The sequence below is a fragment of the Kryptolebias marmoratus genome, linkage group LG6 (assembly GCF_001649575.2).
Source record: "Kryptolebias marmoratus isolate JLee-2015 linkage group LG6, ASM164957v2, whole genome shotgun sequence".
NCBI lineage: Eukaryota > Metazoa > Chordata > Actinopteri > Cyprinodontiformes > Rivulidae > Kryptolebias > Kryptolebias marmoratus.
This window is the reverse complement of record NC_051435.1, coordinates 10,462,204-10,480,194: the sequence shown is the minus strand read 5'-3', so window position 1 is coordinate 10,480,194 and position 17,991 is coordinate 10,462,204. Positions and strand designations below refer to the sequence as shown.

Below are 17,991 nucleotides of genomic sequence, written 5' to 3'. Positions count from 1 at the left end.
GTCTTAGTATCTCACAGTTAGAAGATGCCAGCTTGAAATTATGACTTGTCATAGTTATAAGATGCTAAGTCATGTTTTTGAATTAGTATTTCATAGTTTCCTCTGCATCATCTTTATGCCAAAATATAGATTTAAAACCTTTATTGTGTTTTTTAATACTGATTTCACATGAACTTCTGGTGAAACCCCCTAAAACCCCCCTTCTCATCAGGAAGCTGATTATTCTGGTTTTATAATAAAACAGAAGCTGTGTGTATTTTGTCCAGTGACGTTTAGCAGCACACAGGGAGGAGATTTCCATATTCAGCAGCAAACAGTCACAGGAGGGGGCGTTTCTCCGGAGCTGCTGCAGATTTAAATGGATGTTGAGCACGCTTCCATTCACATGTCTCCATCAGAGCTCTAATCCTGCTTTAATCCCGGTCAACAGAGGCGGAGCGAGCTGCACTTTCCTCCCCGGTCACTTCACTGTGGGACATATTCAGGCTGCGCAGCTCGGCGTCATGTGTGTTTCTGTGGGTTTCTCCGTGTGACACCCGGCGGACTCAGAGGAGGAGCAGATGTGGCTCTTTAACCATGACTGATCCCAGGAAGCAGAGCCTTCGGGTGGTGCTGGTCCTTCTGTGCGTCTCCCAGCTGACCACAGGTATGTCAGTCTGTCTGCATCACAGCCGTCACATCCTCGGCTCACTTCATGCACTTCAGCTGCTTCTGAAGGGTTGACTTTTTAAATAACTGCTGGGTTCTCAGACTCATCTCATTATGCAACACGAGTTAAGTTTATTGGGTTTTCTAGGACATTTTATTTGTGCATCAGAAAGCAGCAAACAGATTTTAAAAACTTTATTTAAACGCCTGCATGTTTCTTTCTGCTCATTTTGGAATGTTGAAACTCTAAAAAGAGCTAAACATAAAAAATAATAATAATCTTTATAAAAAAGGTACTTGTCATGAAGTTTTTCTCATTTCAGTGGTTAATGTGTCCTTCATAAAAAATCTGCAGGCAGAATTTGTGAATGTTTGCCACCTAACCAGCGTGTGTTTACTTATGGAAACAGCCAAAGTGAAAATAAGTCAACAACAGTGACGTCCATGGAAGAGATGTTTGGGATCGAGAAATCTGACAGTTTGGATTTGATGTACTTATACTCAGATTTGTTGAGTAAAGTGCTTTGTTTACATCAAGCACGTACCTGCGTTTCAGAATTGCATATCAGTATCTTTAACTACAGAAGTAAACTCTTTCAAACTGCAACCATTTGATATAGTTTAGGATAAACTATTTTTAACTTGGATTTTATCGTTTGCAACACGTTTATTTTTGTTAAGAACTTGGAAACAGAAGAAAACAGGACTTTGTAAGGAAATGATTTTAAAACAGAAAAGTTCTGAGCTGTAATTTAGTCACCACACATGATGAAAGTTGGGAGGGGACGACCTGTCCTCAGACGACCTGCAGAAATCTGAATAAACTTAAAAATGATCGCTAATAGCACATTTCCATCATGGCTGTTATTGGAAATAAAAACAGTATTTTTATAAAATAGTATCCTGGTTTGTGTTGTTCCTATATGCTCTTGTTGAAGAGCGTTATGAGCAAAGTTTGTATCTTTAAACTGGTGTTTGTGTTTCAAACCTCTACTTGTACCGTTTGGAAGCCTCTTGATTAGCTGATGATGAAAAACTAATTTCTATCTACAGCTTTAGCTCATAAACCTCCCATTAGACTTCAGAGAAAAGCACCTGCGCTCTCTGTGTGATCTGATAAAATGTGTAGATGAATGAACTTCCAGCTGCCACATTTAGATCACAATCAACCTAAACCTCAGGTAACATCCGCAGGTTAATGAACTCATCCTGGTTCTTTTAACTGCTAACAGAAAAGAAACAAGATTAAAAAAGAAAGTTTCTATTCTAAATTTGGATTGTGTTCCTTTGTTTATGTGTGCAGCAGGTTTTCTTGCTCCCAGATTCAGTGTTAAAGGATCTTCAGTATTTTCTTGAAGCGACCAACTTATTGTTTTTTTAATCAATATTTGTAGCTCTGCTCCTCCTAACTTGTTGAGTTTTCTCAAGAAGGGATGATGATCTGTCTGACTCTGTCTGACATGTGGAAAAGACAATTTTCCTTCAGGTTTGAGGGGAACCACAAAGTTTTCTGATCCCTATAGTTAACAGGAGACAATAAGAAACAAACATAATCTGACAAACTAAATGTGCTTCAAATGCTTCTTATTACAGAAGAAACCAGAACTGTTGCTTTCTTCAGAGCATCTGTTTAACTTAGACTGGTTTCTTCACTAATTTGTTTTGATGGGTTGTGTCTTTTCCACTTTGTCACCTTTGTGAATCAAGATGGAGCAAAAAATCTAAAATGTATTTTACAATAATGTAAGAGTTTAAACAAAATGTGAAAAATATACTTAACTGTGGTCTCCAAGTCCTGCAATGTGAGGTTCTGTTGTGAAGTAAAACAGTGTCAAAATTAAAGGAGAGCATTCCTTGAAGGAATGCATATTACCCGCCACCTTTTATGCAGGAGTTTGAGTTATAGCCATTTTGGTTAAATCTATATGCAATCTTATAAAAGCCCAAGAATTTGTGTGATCTGTTAGCACTCAGACTATGTGTTAAGAATGATTTTCAGCTACTAACACGTCAAATTTGAGCTCAGTATCTATAAAACTGAGTGACTTACAGTCATGTTTGTGTTTACTGCGGTTGATTAGATGTAGCAGCCATCTTACATCGGGTTGACTCCAAAACTTAAAGAGTTGTAGACGTATACCCACTGATTTTTTTCTGAGAGTTTCATTAAAATCCATCCAGTGGTTTATGGGATGTTTATATGTTTAAACCAGAGGGACTGATTTTAAAAATATCAAAGCAGATCAGCTCTGAAGGGAGACTGAAGCAGTAAACAAACCGACTGTTGACTGTCGGCTGTCGGCTGTCGGCTGTCGGCCAGAACTGTAGTGATGAAACGAGGGGAAAACAAAAAAGCAACGCTCAGGAATTTTAGACACAGAAAGCAAACAAACAAAAAGAGAAAAACTGCTTCTATCTCAGTCGCAGAATAACAGTAAAGTTAAAAAAAATATTGATTCTTCTTGAGAAGGTTGTTACTAAGCAACACTTTATTTATAGTGCAAAAAAAAAAAGCTGTCATTTTCCTGTTAGCTTCTGCTGCCTGCTGAGTTAGTTTCTAATTTGTTTCTAAGAAATCCAATTGTCAACAAAGCATGCTGAAGAAACAAAATGAAAGACGACATGTGGGGCCATGTTTCAGAATTTGTATCACCTGCCGCCATGAAAGGAAGGAAGTCATGTAATGATTTGTGTCTGTTTGTTAGTTAGGAAAATATCTCATGAACCACTGGAGAGATTTTATAGAAACTCCCAGAAAGTAAATACTGGAGTGAACCTGGTCCAAGATGGCTGCAACAGCAACCACAAAAATGCCTATAACTCAGTCTTTTTTACAGATTGTGAGTTAAAATCTTGTGTTGTAGTAGTTAAGACTCTTGCCCAACACACCCTGAGCACCAGCAGATCACATGAGACCTGTGTTTAAAACTTTGGCATCAACTGTTGAGGTCAAGTCTGTTTGAAAACGAGGCACGATTTGAGTTGATTTTAGCGTCTTCTCACTTTAAAGCCTTCATCTTTGGATTTTCAGCCTCTTGAAAAGACACGAACAAACATATAAACATATGTTGCTACGTATGTCGCCCATTTCTGGGCGCAAAAACCCCCCTAAAAGCTAGCTTTGTGGTGAGGAAGCTGAAACTGTTTCTGCTGGTGCTTCTTCCATAAGAGTTCTGTTTGTGCTGGTGTAGTAGTAAACTAAAATCGGGGCTCAAACACTTCAGACTCAGTCTTCCTGACGGCTTTTCAGAGTCAAACAGTAATTTTGGTTTCGCCTCGCCCTCGGTCCTGCGAGTAGTCTCTCCGAAGGTTTTCTTGGTCTTCCAGACGTCAGCTTCAAACCCCACGTTTCCTTTTATCTGCTGCTTTGGAAACAGAGGAGGACCCGAGAAAACCCGCAGACTCTCTCTTCTTGTTCTGTGGGTTTTTCTTGCTGCGTACATGTCATTTTGAGCTGCACTGATTCCCAGCATCTGAGTAGTAAAAGTTTTGTAAAGCTTTAAATGGTTTTATCACCTTTCCTTTGCTAAACTGCTCAGACCTTCAAAACAAGGTCATTCACAATCTCATACAATATCCCAAGATTTCGTGCTCAAATGATGCGTTGTAAACAACCCTCAGCTCCCGCCACATCAAATTTTAGCTCAAGATCTGTAAAATTGACTGAATTATAGTCATTTTTGTGGTGGCTACTATCAGTTAGCTGTGGTGACTATCTGGAATGGGAGTGACTCAAAAAGCTAATCAGCTTTTAGATGTACATTCAGTTATTGTTTTCTGAAAGTTTCAATGAAATCCATTCAGTGGTTCATAAGATACTTTGCTAACAGACAAAACAGAGTTAACTCCAAATTCTAATTCTAAAGTTTTAAGTGAAAATCTTGCACAAATTATTAGCGCTCAAAATATGTGTTGGGAATCAGTCTCAGCTACAAACACACCAAATTTGAGGTCAGTGTCTGGAAAATTGGCTGAGTTGTAGACATGTTTGTGTTTTCTAAGGTCAGTTGGCTGTGGCAGCCATCTTGAATCAGATTGATTACAAAAGTACATAAATTTTTCGTTGTACATCCAATGATTAATACTTGCAACTTTCATTAAAATTTCTCCAGTTCATGAGGTATTTTGGTAACAGACAGAGTCCACCTTCACTTTTTATAAATTCTCTTTGTAATACGATTAATTATATGTGTTGAACACATTCACTTTTCCTTACCAGCTTAATTTGTCTATAACATTTGCTCAACTATTTCCATGTTTTTCTTGTGAGCAGGCAGTGCCATCTTGCTTATCAATCACCCCAGAGCTTATCAAATAAAGCATGACAGCTCCAAGTAGAACACAAGATTATGTAGGTGTTAAACTAAGAGGCATTACTCTAGTTCCTCCACCTCCTGCTGTTTTGGAGCACAGACCTGCTTACGTAACGGCAGCATCCAGCTCCTAAAGAGTTAAAGACCGCTGAGAAAATCTGTGTCCCTTTTCTGCACAAATCAACAATCTAACTATCCTGCCTTTTTGTTTTTTTTTTCTCCAGGTTTGAAGTGTGCGTGCCCGCTGTGCGCCAACCACACCTGTGAGACGGCCGCGGACGGGGCCTGCTGGAACTCTGTGATGCTGATTGACGGGAAGGAGGAGACGGTCAAGTCCTGCCTTTCACCCTCAGAGATGAAGGGCCAGGTTTTCTGCTACAGCTCCAGGAACGTCTCCAAGAGAAACTGCTGCTTCACCGACTTCTGCAACAACGAGACTCTGCATCTGCACTCAGGTATCACCAAGGAAATGCTTTTAAAACCCATGTCAGGCCTGTNCCCCCACCTTGCATTTTAGGTCGTTCCCTACAAATCTGTTTATAACAATTAGGATTAAAACTTTGCCAGTGGTGTTAAAGAAAAAGACATAAAAAGGGGTATTAAATCCAAACAAGCATAACTCATCCCTGTAGACAGTCTGTTAATCGCAGTAGTTTTCAGAGTTATGCAGTCAACAGAAGCACCAATCCAATCTGCGAGGGATTTCCCACTCATTCTGGTCCCGACTAGACGAGGTGGACGCTGATCCGCCTAGATCCTGTGACATAACAATGCTGGCAGAGGTTAAGAGAAGGCCCCTCCCCTGATTTATAAATAAATAGCATGTTGTCCACAAAGCTTTTCATGGGCCTGTTGAGTGGAGCCATTAGGAGGGTTGGGGGTGGGGAGGTGGGGGTCCTACACCTCTGGAACTCAATGGAAAACACCGAGAGGCAGGTCCACACACATCACTTCATGCTGAGCTCTGTGCTTCCTCCGGTTTGAATCGCCCCGGCATCAAGGCGATTGATTTCATTCCAGCCTAATGAAAACTGGATATTTCATGAACACATTTAAAACAAATATCTTTTAGTCGCATGACTGATTTTCATTTACAACCCCAAATCTGACAAAGCTGGGCTGTTGCTTAAAAGTATAAATTAAAAAACAAAATGCAGCGATTTGCAAATCTCATAAACCCATATTTCATTCATAATGGAGCATAGTAAACATATCAAATGTTAAAATGAAGAAATAAGTACCATGTTTTGGGGGTTTGTGGGGGGAATAACGTGTATTGTCGGTAAATTGGGTTATCGCCATTCTACAGTCCTGGGTTTTTGCAGCATTTTTTGTTTCATGATGCTTTGAATGTTTTTAACTGGTCAGAGGTCTGAACTGCAGGCAGACCACTTCAGCACTCAGACTATCCTACTATGAAGCCCTGCTGTTGTAATGGAGGCTGTGTGCTGTCTAGCACTGTCTTGCTGAAATATGCAAGGCCATCCTTGAGAAAGACAACATCAGGATGGAAGCATATGTTGTCCTAAAATCCAGTAACAAGCTGGATGGCACCTCTTCCTTTCAGTACGGAGGACACAGTGTTTCATTGTTTTCAAAAAGAACAGTTTTCCACTTTGCTTCAGTCCATTTTAAATTAACTTTGGTTTCTTCTTTGTATGATAGAGCTTTAACCAGCATGTGTAGATGGTGCTATGAACTGTGTTTACAGACAATGATTTGTGGAGCCCATGAAGTAATGTTCAGAACCGAATCAGACCTGATTTTATTGCAGCGCCCCCAGAGGGATCCCAGGCATCCAATAATAACTTCCAGCCTTGTCCTTTGAGCTCAGTTCTCTCTTTTAATGGTCTTATTAACTGTAGATGATGGGATATTCAGTCTTCCCAGTTTTCCATTGAGGAACATTATTCTGATATTGTTTCTCCAATTTTTTAATGCAGTTTTTTTTTTCTAAAGTGGTGGTTTTGGCTCTTATTTAAGAACAACTATTTAAAGTTCACATTACAAAAATACCTTTTCGTTTTGATGATGAAGTGTTGTCAGTTTTGTGGTGTATAGATTGAAGTTCAGCTGATTTTTTTAAAGGTGTTGCAGTGTGTTGGTGAGTGTGTGAGGGCAGGACCCTGAGGCAGGAGTGGTGCTGACAGTAAACGAGGACAACGCAATCAATCGGTTTCGTAGCAGCTCTGTTAAAAAACACCACGTGAGCACTTGCTGTGCATCAGGGCTGTGATTTATATACAGGCTCAATAAGTAAGAGGGTCTCTAGGGTTTAAAAGCAACATCCTCATCAAATATTATGACAAGAACAGCTTTTGTGTTACCAGTACTTAATTTTTAAATAATTACTTGAATTTTCCTGAGGCAGACAGCCTCCCTGACCCACACAGACAGCTACAGTTTGTGGAAGGCCTTAAGCTACTGGGCCAGAGGAGAGTGAAGTCTTGTTTTGCACCATATCTGCTGAGCTTCACTTGGAGCTCCAGTTGGCAGGATGTGAATTTAGGTAAAAGGCTAAAGATGTCTTAGGAAACTGTGGTCGAGTTCACAGTTTGTTGGACAATCTGCAAATGCTGACTTTTTGAGCGTCTCCTGATGAGGAAATCTCCAGCTCTGGGGATCTAAGTGGATCACAGGATTTAGGAAAAAAATAAAGTTCTTTGAGCTTGTTTATATTTATTTTTATGTTTTTTAGATAATGTTGAAGTAGCTGCTGTGCCAAAGCAAAGATGCCTTAATTGTAGCTCCATAAAACTGTTCACCCTGCCTTGTTTTATCAGCATGTCTGTAAATCTCATAATATCACAGCACCCACCTGCTTTGCTACTTTTGATAGTGTCCAGGTTTCCTTTGTCCACCCACAGACAGAACGAAGGTCAGAGAAAAAAAAAAGTCTCAAATTACTTCTTTTTTTATTTTTGTTAAACCCACAATGGTTCCTGCAAGGTCTCTGAGTGCTCCTGCTTTTCAAAAGTCATTTTAATTAGAAATTTATAAAAACTATTTTTACAGAACCAAGTTTTCAAGTGCTAAAAGCCTCCTTATCACTTTTGATTAATGTATTTTATAAGCAATAATTAAATTTCCTTGCACTCAGGAATAAAATGACTATTGGCAGACAGAGCACTGCATTTCCAAATTATTTTATGTCAATACAAACGAGGACATCTGAGGGTAAATGCACAGAGATGTCTCTAAATATGTTAGTGTGCTTTTTTGCAGTTTAGCCTTTCAGACAAGTTCTTGTGTGTTTTTATTTTTTGCAACAGCAGCATACTATTGATAATGTATTCTGCAGTTGAAATGATGATTTTGCCCCACATTGCTGCAGTGTAGAGAAAACACCACCAGGGGGAGCAGCAGCTACAGGAAGCAGACGAAAAATAATTGCAAGTCCTCTCATATTCTAATTGTTTGTCTAAAGAAGTGAACGAGCATTACAGGGAATAAAATATATGCTTCCGGAAATAATTATGTTGCTTTGCAAATGCTTGTGTGTCACCAGAGAGACCCTTGGAAGAACCAGGCTGGAGCAGGCTGCAGCTCACTGTCGTGATCCTGGTGCCCTCCTGCCTGCTGTGTGTAGGGATCCTGCTGGGGGTGTGCCTCGTGCAGGGACACCGCTGTGCCTACAGCCGAGCCCACAAGCAAGACCCAGAGGAGCCTCTGGACGATCAGATGCTGATGTCTCCTGACAAATGTCTCAATGATCTGATCTATGACATGAGCACCTCCGGCTCTGGATCAGGTCAGTCTGGGTAGCCGATGGGGTTCTGTCAACATGTGTGAAATGATCTGACCCTGAACACCCAATAGAAGATCATAACACCAAATATATGCAGTGTTTTGCATACTAGCGGTGCATGTTGTCTTATTTAAATATGTGCATTAACAGCTGCTGCTGTATGGTTTGAACAGACAATATATATATATTAAATTGCATTTAAATCTGCTCCCTTTTTTGTGTTTTAAGTGTGTAATTTTGCACACAGATCAACAATAACATTGTCAGTTTGTATACCAGACTTTTTAAACTCAATATAATGAAATTTAAACATATGCAGCACTGATGAAATTTGGTTTTATTATTATTTTTCATTAAATCTTTAACTATGTGTTTAAACATTCATGTCCTCTGACATCCATCGAGACACCCCCTACACCCCTACTTCCTAAGACACTTTTTCTTTTTGGTTCAAGTTGTACACCTTGTATCTCGCAGGGCTTCCTCTGCTGGTCCAGAGAACCATAGCTCGAACCATCGTCCTGCAGGAGACCATCGGAAAAGGCCGCTTTGGTGAGGTGTGGCGCGGCAAGTGGCGAGGAGAGGACGTGGCCGTGAAGATCTTTTCCTCCCGGGACGAGCGGTCGTGGTTCCGTGAAGCAGAGATTTATCAGACCATCATGCTCCGGCATGAGAACATCCTGGGATTCATTGCTGCTGATAACAAAGGTGCCAGATAAACGAACCCAATTTCACCAAGTTCTAATTGCATATGTGAGATAAATGTGTCATCATATAGCTGCGTAATCTGATTTGTTCTGCAGATAATGGGTCCTGGACTCAGCTCTGGTTGGTGTCAGAGTACCATGAACACGGCTCCCTGTATGACTACCTGAACAGATACACGGTTTCAGTGGAGGGCATGGTTGTTTTGGCTTTGTCCATAGCCAGTGGGCTGGCACATCTCCATATGGAAATCATTGGCACACAAGGTATTACTATTCTTTACCTTTTAATTATACAAATTCAACCCCAGGACATTTACTTCGTGCATGAAAAAGCAAAGGATAATGCATTTGTGTGCAAAGTAAAAGCACAGTCCACAGTCGTTGACAATAAAGCTGCTAAATTATAATTTTTGATCATAAATTGGCCTTTTAGATGTTAACAATTTAACAAATCATTTTTGAAACAACAATGCTCACCAAAGGCTTACTTTGTTTACTTGGTTTGTTTCTTTTTTTTAATAGAAGCAAACTAAGTGATTTATAAAGTAAAACATGCGTTCATATGATGAGATCAGTTGTTACATTTCTCTAAGATCCAAAACATTTGTTTGATATGAAACCATTTTCAGTGCTGATTAGCTTCCTTTTTCTTTTTTAAAACTGCCTTCCTTCTGTAGGGAAACCTGCAATTGCTCACAGAGACCTTAAGTCTAAAAATGTCCTGGTGAAGAAGAACGGGACGGCGGTCATTGCAGATCTGGGTTTGGCCGTTAAACACGACTCCAGCACGAATACCATAGACATACCGTCCAACCACAGAGTGGGAACCAAGAGGTTAGAGCACTCGTTTTACATCCACAAAACACAGACCTGAAATCAAAATGAAGGAACAGAAATTGTGTGTAATATTAGCTGGGTGTGTACAGACAGCGACACTGAAAACTTAACTTATAATTAAAGAGCAGGTGAGACGGATGCAAACATAATGTGAGAATACATAAATGAGAGCACATTATTTATTTATTTAAACAGCATATTCATGTATAGTGTGCTTTTAAGGGACCATCAATACTTTAGAGTTTAAAAATAATATTTTAGTTAAACGGACTGAGATGGTTTGGACATGTGCAGAGGAGGGACAGAGGGTATATTGGTAGAAGGATGTTAGAGACGCAGCTGTCAGGAAAGAGACAAAGAGGAGACATATGGATGCAGTTAGAGAGGACATGGAGGTAGCTGGAGTGAGGACAGAGGACAACAGTAGACAGAGTTAGACCACTGAAGAGGGAACATATGAAAGAAGAAAGTAGTCTAACAAAGAAGCACTTTAAAGTATGAGTGAAATGATAAGAAAAGCTCCTTTTCTGGTGATTAAGAACAAATCCCCACAGAAGTAGCTTTTGAATATTTGATTCTTTTTAAATCAGTTTCTAAAAAAACCCACATCCACAATCTGGTTAGGCAAATAATCTGTGCAGTGCTGGACCTTTTAGTCATTAGGCTTTAATCACTTTGTCCTCTGCAGGTACATGGCTCCAGAGATCCTGGATGAGTCGATGAATATGAACAACTTTGAGACATTCAAGAGGGCAGATATCTATTCGCTGGGCCTGGTGTTCTGGGAACTGGCCAGAAGATGCTCTGTGAGAGGTATTTTAAACCATTACCCACTTGTTTATGATTAAACAGATCAGGTTGATAACGGAGAGAGTTTTTAGGCTCGTGTCTCCCAGTGCATTGTGGGTCGTGGAAGTGGCGAAGAAGAGCGAGGCAGAAAACACGGTCATAATTTCTGCCATTCTCCCAGGGCTTCACGAAGACTTTCAGCTGCCTTATTACGACATGGTGCCTTCAGATCCGTCCATCGAGGACATGAAGAAGGTGGTGTGTGATCAGAGATTCAGACCCAACGTTCCCAACCAGTGGCAGAGCTGCGAGGTGAGACTAAACATGTGCTGCTGACCATCATTCTGCTAGTTTTAAAAACGCCGTGCTCCAAGTGACCGCAACAAAACAACAAAAAAGATCATTTCGCTTAAACAGAATATCTAAACTAGTTTATATCAACTGTTACGACAGAAGTCTTTATAAGATAACTGGTCGAGAAGGATTCAAATCATGCAGATTCAAAACCAAAACTGCTTGTAAGCACAGATGTACATGCAGATTCCTGCAGGTTGATTTTCTTTTTACTCCTCCTGCGACAGTCCGAGTGCCTCGCTTCTACGCCTGTCTATGATCATGTTGGGTCCTTTCTTAACAACCCTTTTAATTTACTGTTTGCCTACAAGAAGGCTTATTTCTCCACAGGTTATTAGACATAAAAGTTAAAAAAAAAAAGAATTGTTAGAGAACAGACGGTGCAGAAAAGTAAATTAGATTTTTTTTTAATGGTTTCAGTTCTGGAATCATATGGTTATAAGAAAAAAAACTCTAAAGGCAGAAGTGAAAACACAACGGTTGCAGCAGTTACAGCCAACCTGTCACCGCAGCTACAGCACAACTGAAAAAACAAAAAAAGTCTAAATTACGCTTGAATTATTGCAATTTATCTTGAGAACAAAACGTTGTAAACAGATTTTAAAAAGTTAAAATGATTTGGGAAAAAAACCAAAAAAAATAATGTACGATTTTTTTAGTGGCCTTGGATCCAAAAGCGAGTGAGCAGAGGAACAGATTTTATTATTTTAGACGATCCTCTTTACCCTGACCTCTAACTCTTACAACAGAAAGCCATTTTATAAATGTTAAGGCGCGATAAAGTGAAAATGTATGACCTGTAACACTGACTTAAATCATCTTCCTTTATTCTGTCAAACATGGGAATTAAGAGATGTGAATATTTTTTGCCTTCCCCCTTTCCCTTCTTTGTTTCATTGTTTAACTAGTGATATCTCTTTTTTTTTCAAATACTTTCCATTATTTTGCTGCTTTATGTTTTAATGTAACCAAATTACATGCTGGGTAGCACAATATCCAAATAGGTTGGGAAACTTTCCTAAAATGCACCATCAGTCATCAGACAGAAACATAAAAATAATGATTTTTATAATAATTTCCTGGCTGATTAACTTCATTGTGTTTAGAAAATATAAACAAACTACAACTTGGAGCTACCAACGGAGCTGAAAACTTTCAGAGAGGAAAAATAGGTTGAATGAACACAGAAATCTACAAACAGCAAATTAATTGGTAATATTTCTCTCAACGTATTCAGTGTGTAAAGCAGATAGAGGGAGTTTGGGGAAATCTCAGTGTGTAGGAGGCCAAAGCTGGAAATTACTGCCGGATGTGCGTGACTTTTTAGCCATCTGGCGATTTAGGCACGACAAACATCTCGCCATCATAACCAACAAAACCACACGGGCTCAGAATTAGCTTGAAAAAACGTTGGCACTCAGCACAGGCTGCCACCGTACCCAGAAATGTAACAAAGAGCAACTCTGGCACCAAGTGTTCTGGGTACAAACTAACCTCAGATGGGCATCAAGATATGAGATCTGCTCTTCGCTCAGATGTGTCCTGATTTCAGCTTGCTTTAAGAGAACAAGAGAAGATAAGCAGAGACTTTTGAGAAACTGAAAACATTACGTGGACACAGATTCCACCTGTAAAAATGCAATAACTGGGGTCCACGGCATCTAAATCATTAAAAAAATTAAACAATAAAAGAGAATGAACAGCCCTGTGAATACACTTATTTTTTAATTTTTATTCATCCGTTCAAACAAATGAATACAAGTTAGGTTTCAACAACTTTAACTTCCAACAGCTTTTCACCACTTTCTGTTAATTAGGGCAACCCTTTCTGTGCTTAAAATGAGTCATATTTAGGCCATCATAATATTAATAATAACATTTTGTTGTTGTATCAGGCTCTGCGAGTGATGGGGAAACTGATGAGAGAGTGCTGGTACGCCAACTCGGCTGCTCGACTCACCGCCCTGCGAGTCAAGAAAACTGTGTCTCAGCTCTCTGTCACCAAGGACATCAAGGATTAGTCTTATCCGATGTTTTAGAGGTCTGCACCGGCGCTGGCACTGGTGCGCCGTGAGGAACTTGAAGGCCTGAAGCCGGACCCAACCACATCCTCACAGAGTCTGCTTAGGTTGTTTTGGGTTTTTGGTGCCAAAGCACTGAGGGAAATATGTGTGGAGATATTTACACAAAGACATTCAGGATAATGACTTTTTTTTAAATCCAAACAGCAAAAGTTTTGGTAGGAAGAGCCATGTGACGTAAGTCATGTTAAATGTGATCATTTTGCTACCTCAGTATTTGAAGTGCCCAAAGCTTGAAGTTGCACACTGTTGTGTTTTTGTGCCGTATATTGTTGTGAATGCAGCGCTGCTGGGTAGTTAGTGTTAAATGACAACTTAAAAAGATAATAAAACTACTTTTGACACATAGGCAGAATTCCCCTAACAATCTGAAATACTTTGCACAGCTTGATCACTTCTTATGTATACAAACGATTTGCTGAAAGGTCTCTGAGAGGGAATAAACAAACTCACATCTGGAAGGATAAACTGGAATATGAGGAGGCTGCAGCGCCTCGTGGTGGCTGAAGGGTACTGCAACGTAATTCTATAGAAACTTAGCACAAGCAGCAAAGAAGATCATACTTCTTTCATAAATGGAGATGGTAACAAAACATTGTTCACTGCAATGCTTTATAGGCAAAGACAGATTTACAACACCATTTCAAAAAAAGCTGGGATGTTATGTAAAATTTATACAGAATGCAACGCATAGCAAATCTCATAAACCCGTATTTTATACACAACAGAGCATAGTAAGTTCCAGTTCCAAAAAGAATTTCAATTTTAGGTTTTTCTGACCACAGAACAGTTTTCCAATTTGCCTCAGTCCATTTAAAATGAAATTGTTTCTGGATGGTGTTCACATGTGGCTTCTTTTTTATAATAGAGCTTTAAGCAGCATTTATGGATGACAGGGTGAACTGTGTTTACAGTGATTTGTGGAAGTGTTCCTGAGCCCATGAACTAATGCTCAGAACAGACTCAGCCTCTCTAAAATGCTTTTTTTTTTCATACCCAGTCCTCTTAGTGACCTGCTAACAATTTCCCTAATTAGTTGTAAAATGCTCCCCCACCTGTTTCTTATTCATACCACTTACTTACTTACAGCCTTTTGTTGCCCCCTTCCCATCTTTTTAGAGATGTGCTGCTGCCATAAAATTTAAAAACACCTTATTTTTTTCCTACAGATAGTACAATTCCTTAGTTTAAACATTTATAATGTTCCCTAGGTTTATGAGGCTTGCAAATCATTGCATTGATTTTGTTTATTTCCAATTTACGCAACATCTAAACATTTTTGTCATTAGGGTTGTAAAATAACACAGCAGAAACCAAAACTTTACTTGTTCCTGTTTGTGTACAAGCTTTCATTAGTGTTGCAGCATAGCCAGCTGCTACAAAATGTTAGAAACGTAGCAGCTTAAAACTCCCATGAGTCATTGCTCCTAAAGTAAGGTAATAACTCGGGGGATTGTTTATGATTTGTTTATTGATTTTTGCCATTTGGCAACCATTCCAGCAGATAAATAGATTGGAGTGTGGTGTTTAGTTTTAATATTGGTGTTGCTGAGAATGAAGCTCACTGGTGCAGTAACTCATTGCCACTGTCATAAAAAAAGTTTCTCTGGCAATGAGGGATATACTGCCAGTGTTCACCACATGGGTAAGTCTGTAAAGAGCCAAATCTAAAATTATCTTTGCTAACGACAGCAAATGAATGCAAGTTTAGTATTTGGATAGTGGAATGCTACAGCTGAGTTTGCTCACAGACTGTCCCGACAAAGTGATCCTCCTTCACACCTGGCTGGAAGGAAAAACTGAATGTGAGGCCTTTTTTATTAAGTAAACCATAATATAAATCTGACTTTAGATTATTGGACATTCAGAGTGACTCTGTAGATGAAAACTATTGTGAGTCCACTGACCTATTCTGTGTAGGTTCAGTTAACTTCCCAAATATTACATCAGTAACATAAAGTTGTTGGACAGTAAATCATATTAAAGAGCAAAGCAGGATCCAGTGCCACCAGCAGAACGACTGAGCCTCACAAAGTACACTAATAAACGCCTAAGAGAACATTTTAAGCTATGAATAATTAAAATGCATATATTTTTAACTTACACAATATTTTTACCCTTTTTCTGACACATATCTCAATCTAGATGTTATATTTTTTAATCATTTGATGCAAATGTGTCTCTATTTTCACTGCTTTATGGGAAGGTTGATTGAAATGTTTAATTATTACGCTTTAATAAAAGTTAAGTGAATGTAGAATTTGTGGCCATATATTGTGAACATTAATAAAACTGCTCTATGATGGTTTTGTAATAGCTTATATGTAAACAAAAACTCATTTGTAAAATGAACATTTCAAATTCACTGTAAATTTTATATGTTAATAATCGACTCAAAAGGCTTTAAAGGGAAAAGCAGCAGGTTTTATACTGTTCCAAGCAACAAAACAAGATATGTAAATAAGAATACAAGGAAAATAGAAAAAAAAAACAGTCTGGAAAGCAAATGCTGTGATAATGCTAATAAATATATTACGGCTGCACATTTAGATTAATAATGCCACACTTGGAGTGGCTTGTAAAGCCTTGATGTAACAGACATGAAGAAGGTATAAATATATTTATCTGTACACCATTTGTGCTTGTTTAAACTAAATATGTGCAAGAGTGCCTGTGTGTTCATCTGTTTGTGTTTTATATCATATGAAGAGATTTATCATTGGAAAGCTGGTACAACTGTGATCCTTAAGAGTTTGAAACAGTAAAAAGAAAAAAGAAAAAACCATACTCTTAAGGCTTGTCATTCATCTATAGCTGCATCCTGGTTGTGATTTTAGTTGCAGTTAATAAAATGGTGCTTGGTGTCACTACAGACACGTTACAGTAGGAAATAATTTTTGGTGTAAGAATGTTATGAATGAGCAGCGCTGTCGCTTCTGGTAAACGAGCCATGCTCTAAGAAGTAAGACGCTGCTCGATTTTAAAAATGTTTGCATGTGACTTTTTAAGTGTTTCCTACGCTGCGGTTATTCAGTAAATATTGTGAGATTTTTAGAGTTTGACTAAATCAATCTTTTGTACAACCAGCATGATTTGGTTTGACTTTGAAAAGCTTAACTGCAGTGAACCAACTCATTTTAAACCTAAATGTTTGTTAATATTACATTGGGAAATTACTTAATTTATGGTATTCAAATTTATCTGTTTTGCTGAAATTCTACAGTTTATGCAAATTGCTATTTCATTAGAGTTACTTCAGTTTGAATCAATCCCACAGTGAACATAAATCAACATTCCTGCTGTGTCCATTAAACAACATCCTTAAACTTGCTGGCAGTTTAGTTGTTTACCCTACATTGTATCTATGCTGAGCCACTTTTGTTTATTTTGTCATATCTGCTTCTTGAATGGTCAGGCAACGCTTATGAAATCTCAATATTCCAAAGAAAAGTGATCAACATGTGCAATAGTGTCCTTAGCCCCCCTGGTTTACATCCATAGAGGTTTTATTTATGTAATCCTGTTCTGTGTTGTTGCTCAGAAGTGGATTTTGTACCTCTGCGTTTTATCTGTTTTACTGTTGAGCACTGTTGGGTCAATAAACACTGTTTTTCATGCTCTGACTGTGCTGCCGTCTCATCTTCTTAGGGGAAAATCTCACACTGAAAAGGTAATTCTGAAAGCGCTGATTGCGCCGCGTTGTGCAAACTGCAGCACGAGTTTCCCGGAGCTGCTTATCTAAAATGAGACACTTTCATGTTCTCCACGAGTTTTCTTACTTATAAGCTTACGTGACTCATCTTTGCTTTTTGGTCTACTGCTCTACTTGTGTGCACTTGTAGTGTCCGTTAGGCAGAGGAAATAAAGCTGTAGCAGTTATCAGCACTACATAGATGAGTCAACGCCTTCACTTTGTGCAGGGCTGTTTTAACAGATTCTCATGTGATGCCTGTCACACAAGTAAAAGGGCAAGGTGTTACTTGCCTTAGCTTGCTAAGAATAGACATAGATATCTAAGGGTTCCCGTTCTTAACTTCACCTTCCCTAAAACTGATGCACTGAAGCACTTATCAAATGCAATAAGAAGTACATTAGGATTAAAACTTTAACTTGTCTTGTTTTGTAGCAAAATTTGGATTTAATGTGTTTTTTGTAGGGATCAGAGTCCTGTAAAAAAATACATTTTTACTTATTTTCTGTATGGTCTTTGTACCTGACTGTTTTTTTTAGAGACCTAGAAGGAGTTTTTGTGCAAATTAACCACATGAATTTTGAAGAGCAGAATAAAAACCAAGGCCAAAGTTTGAAAGGTCTGGTGCTACGACATCTTATCAGTGGAAGAATCTTAAATGATCTCTAAAACATGCGAGAGGAAGTGTTATGATTTATGGCTAAAGGTTTCAGCTGAAATGTACTTTTGCTTTTAACATAGGTAACATTCATATGCACAATAAGAAATCAGCTAATAAGTTGGCAAAAAAAAAAAAGAACTACCGTCATAAAAGGTTATTTAT

The 17,991-nt window shown here is 38.7% G+C and overlaps 1 protein-coding gene across 1 annotated transcript; it reads left to right on the top strand.

Annotated features, from left to right (window-relative positions):
• Positions 1-374: 374 nt before the first annotated feature.
• Positions 375-17,100, top strand: LOC108240717 (activin receptor type-1C). Its single transcript, XM_017424404.3, has 9 exons — positions 375-646; positions 5,186-5,416; positions 8,470-8,712; positions 9,187-9,417; positions 9,513-9,680; positions 10,094-10,250; positions 10,942-11,066; positions 11,224-11,354; positions 13,292-17,100. The coding sequence occupies exons 1-9, from the start codon at positions 577-579 to the stop codon at positions 13,415-13,417; spliced, it is 1,482 nt and encodes a 493-aa protein (XP_017279893.1). The 5' UTR covers positions 375-576; the 3' UTR covers positions 13,418-17,100.
• The last annotated feature ends 891 nt before the right edge of the window (positions 17,101-17,991 follow it).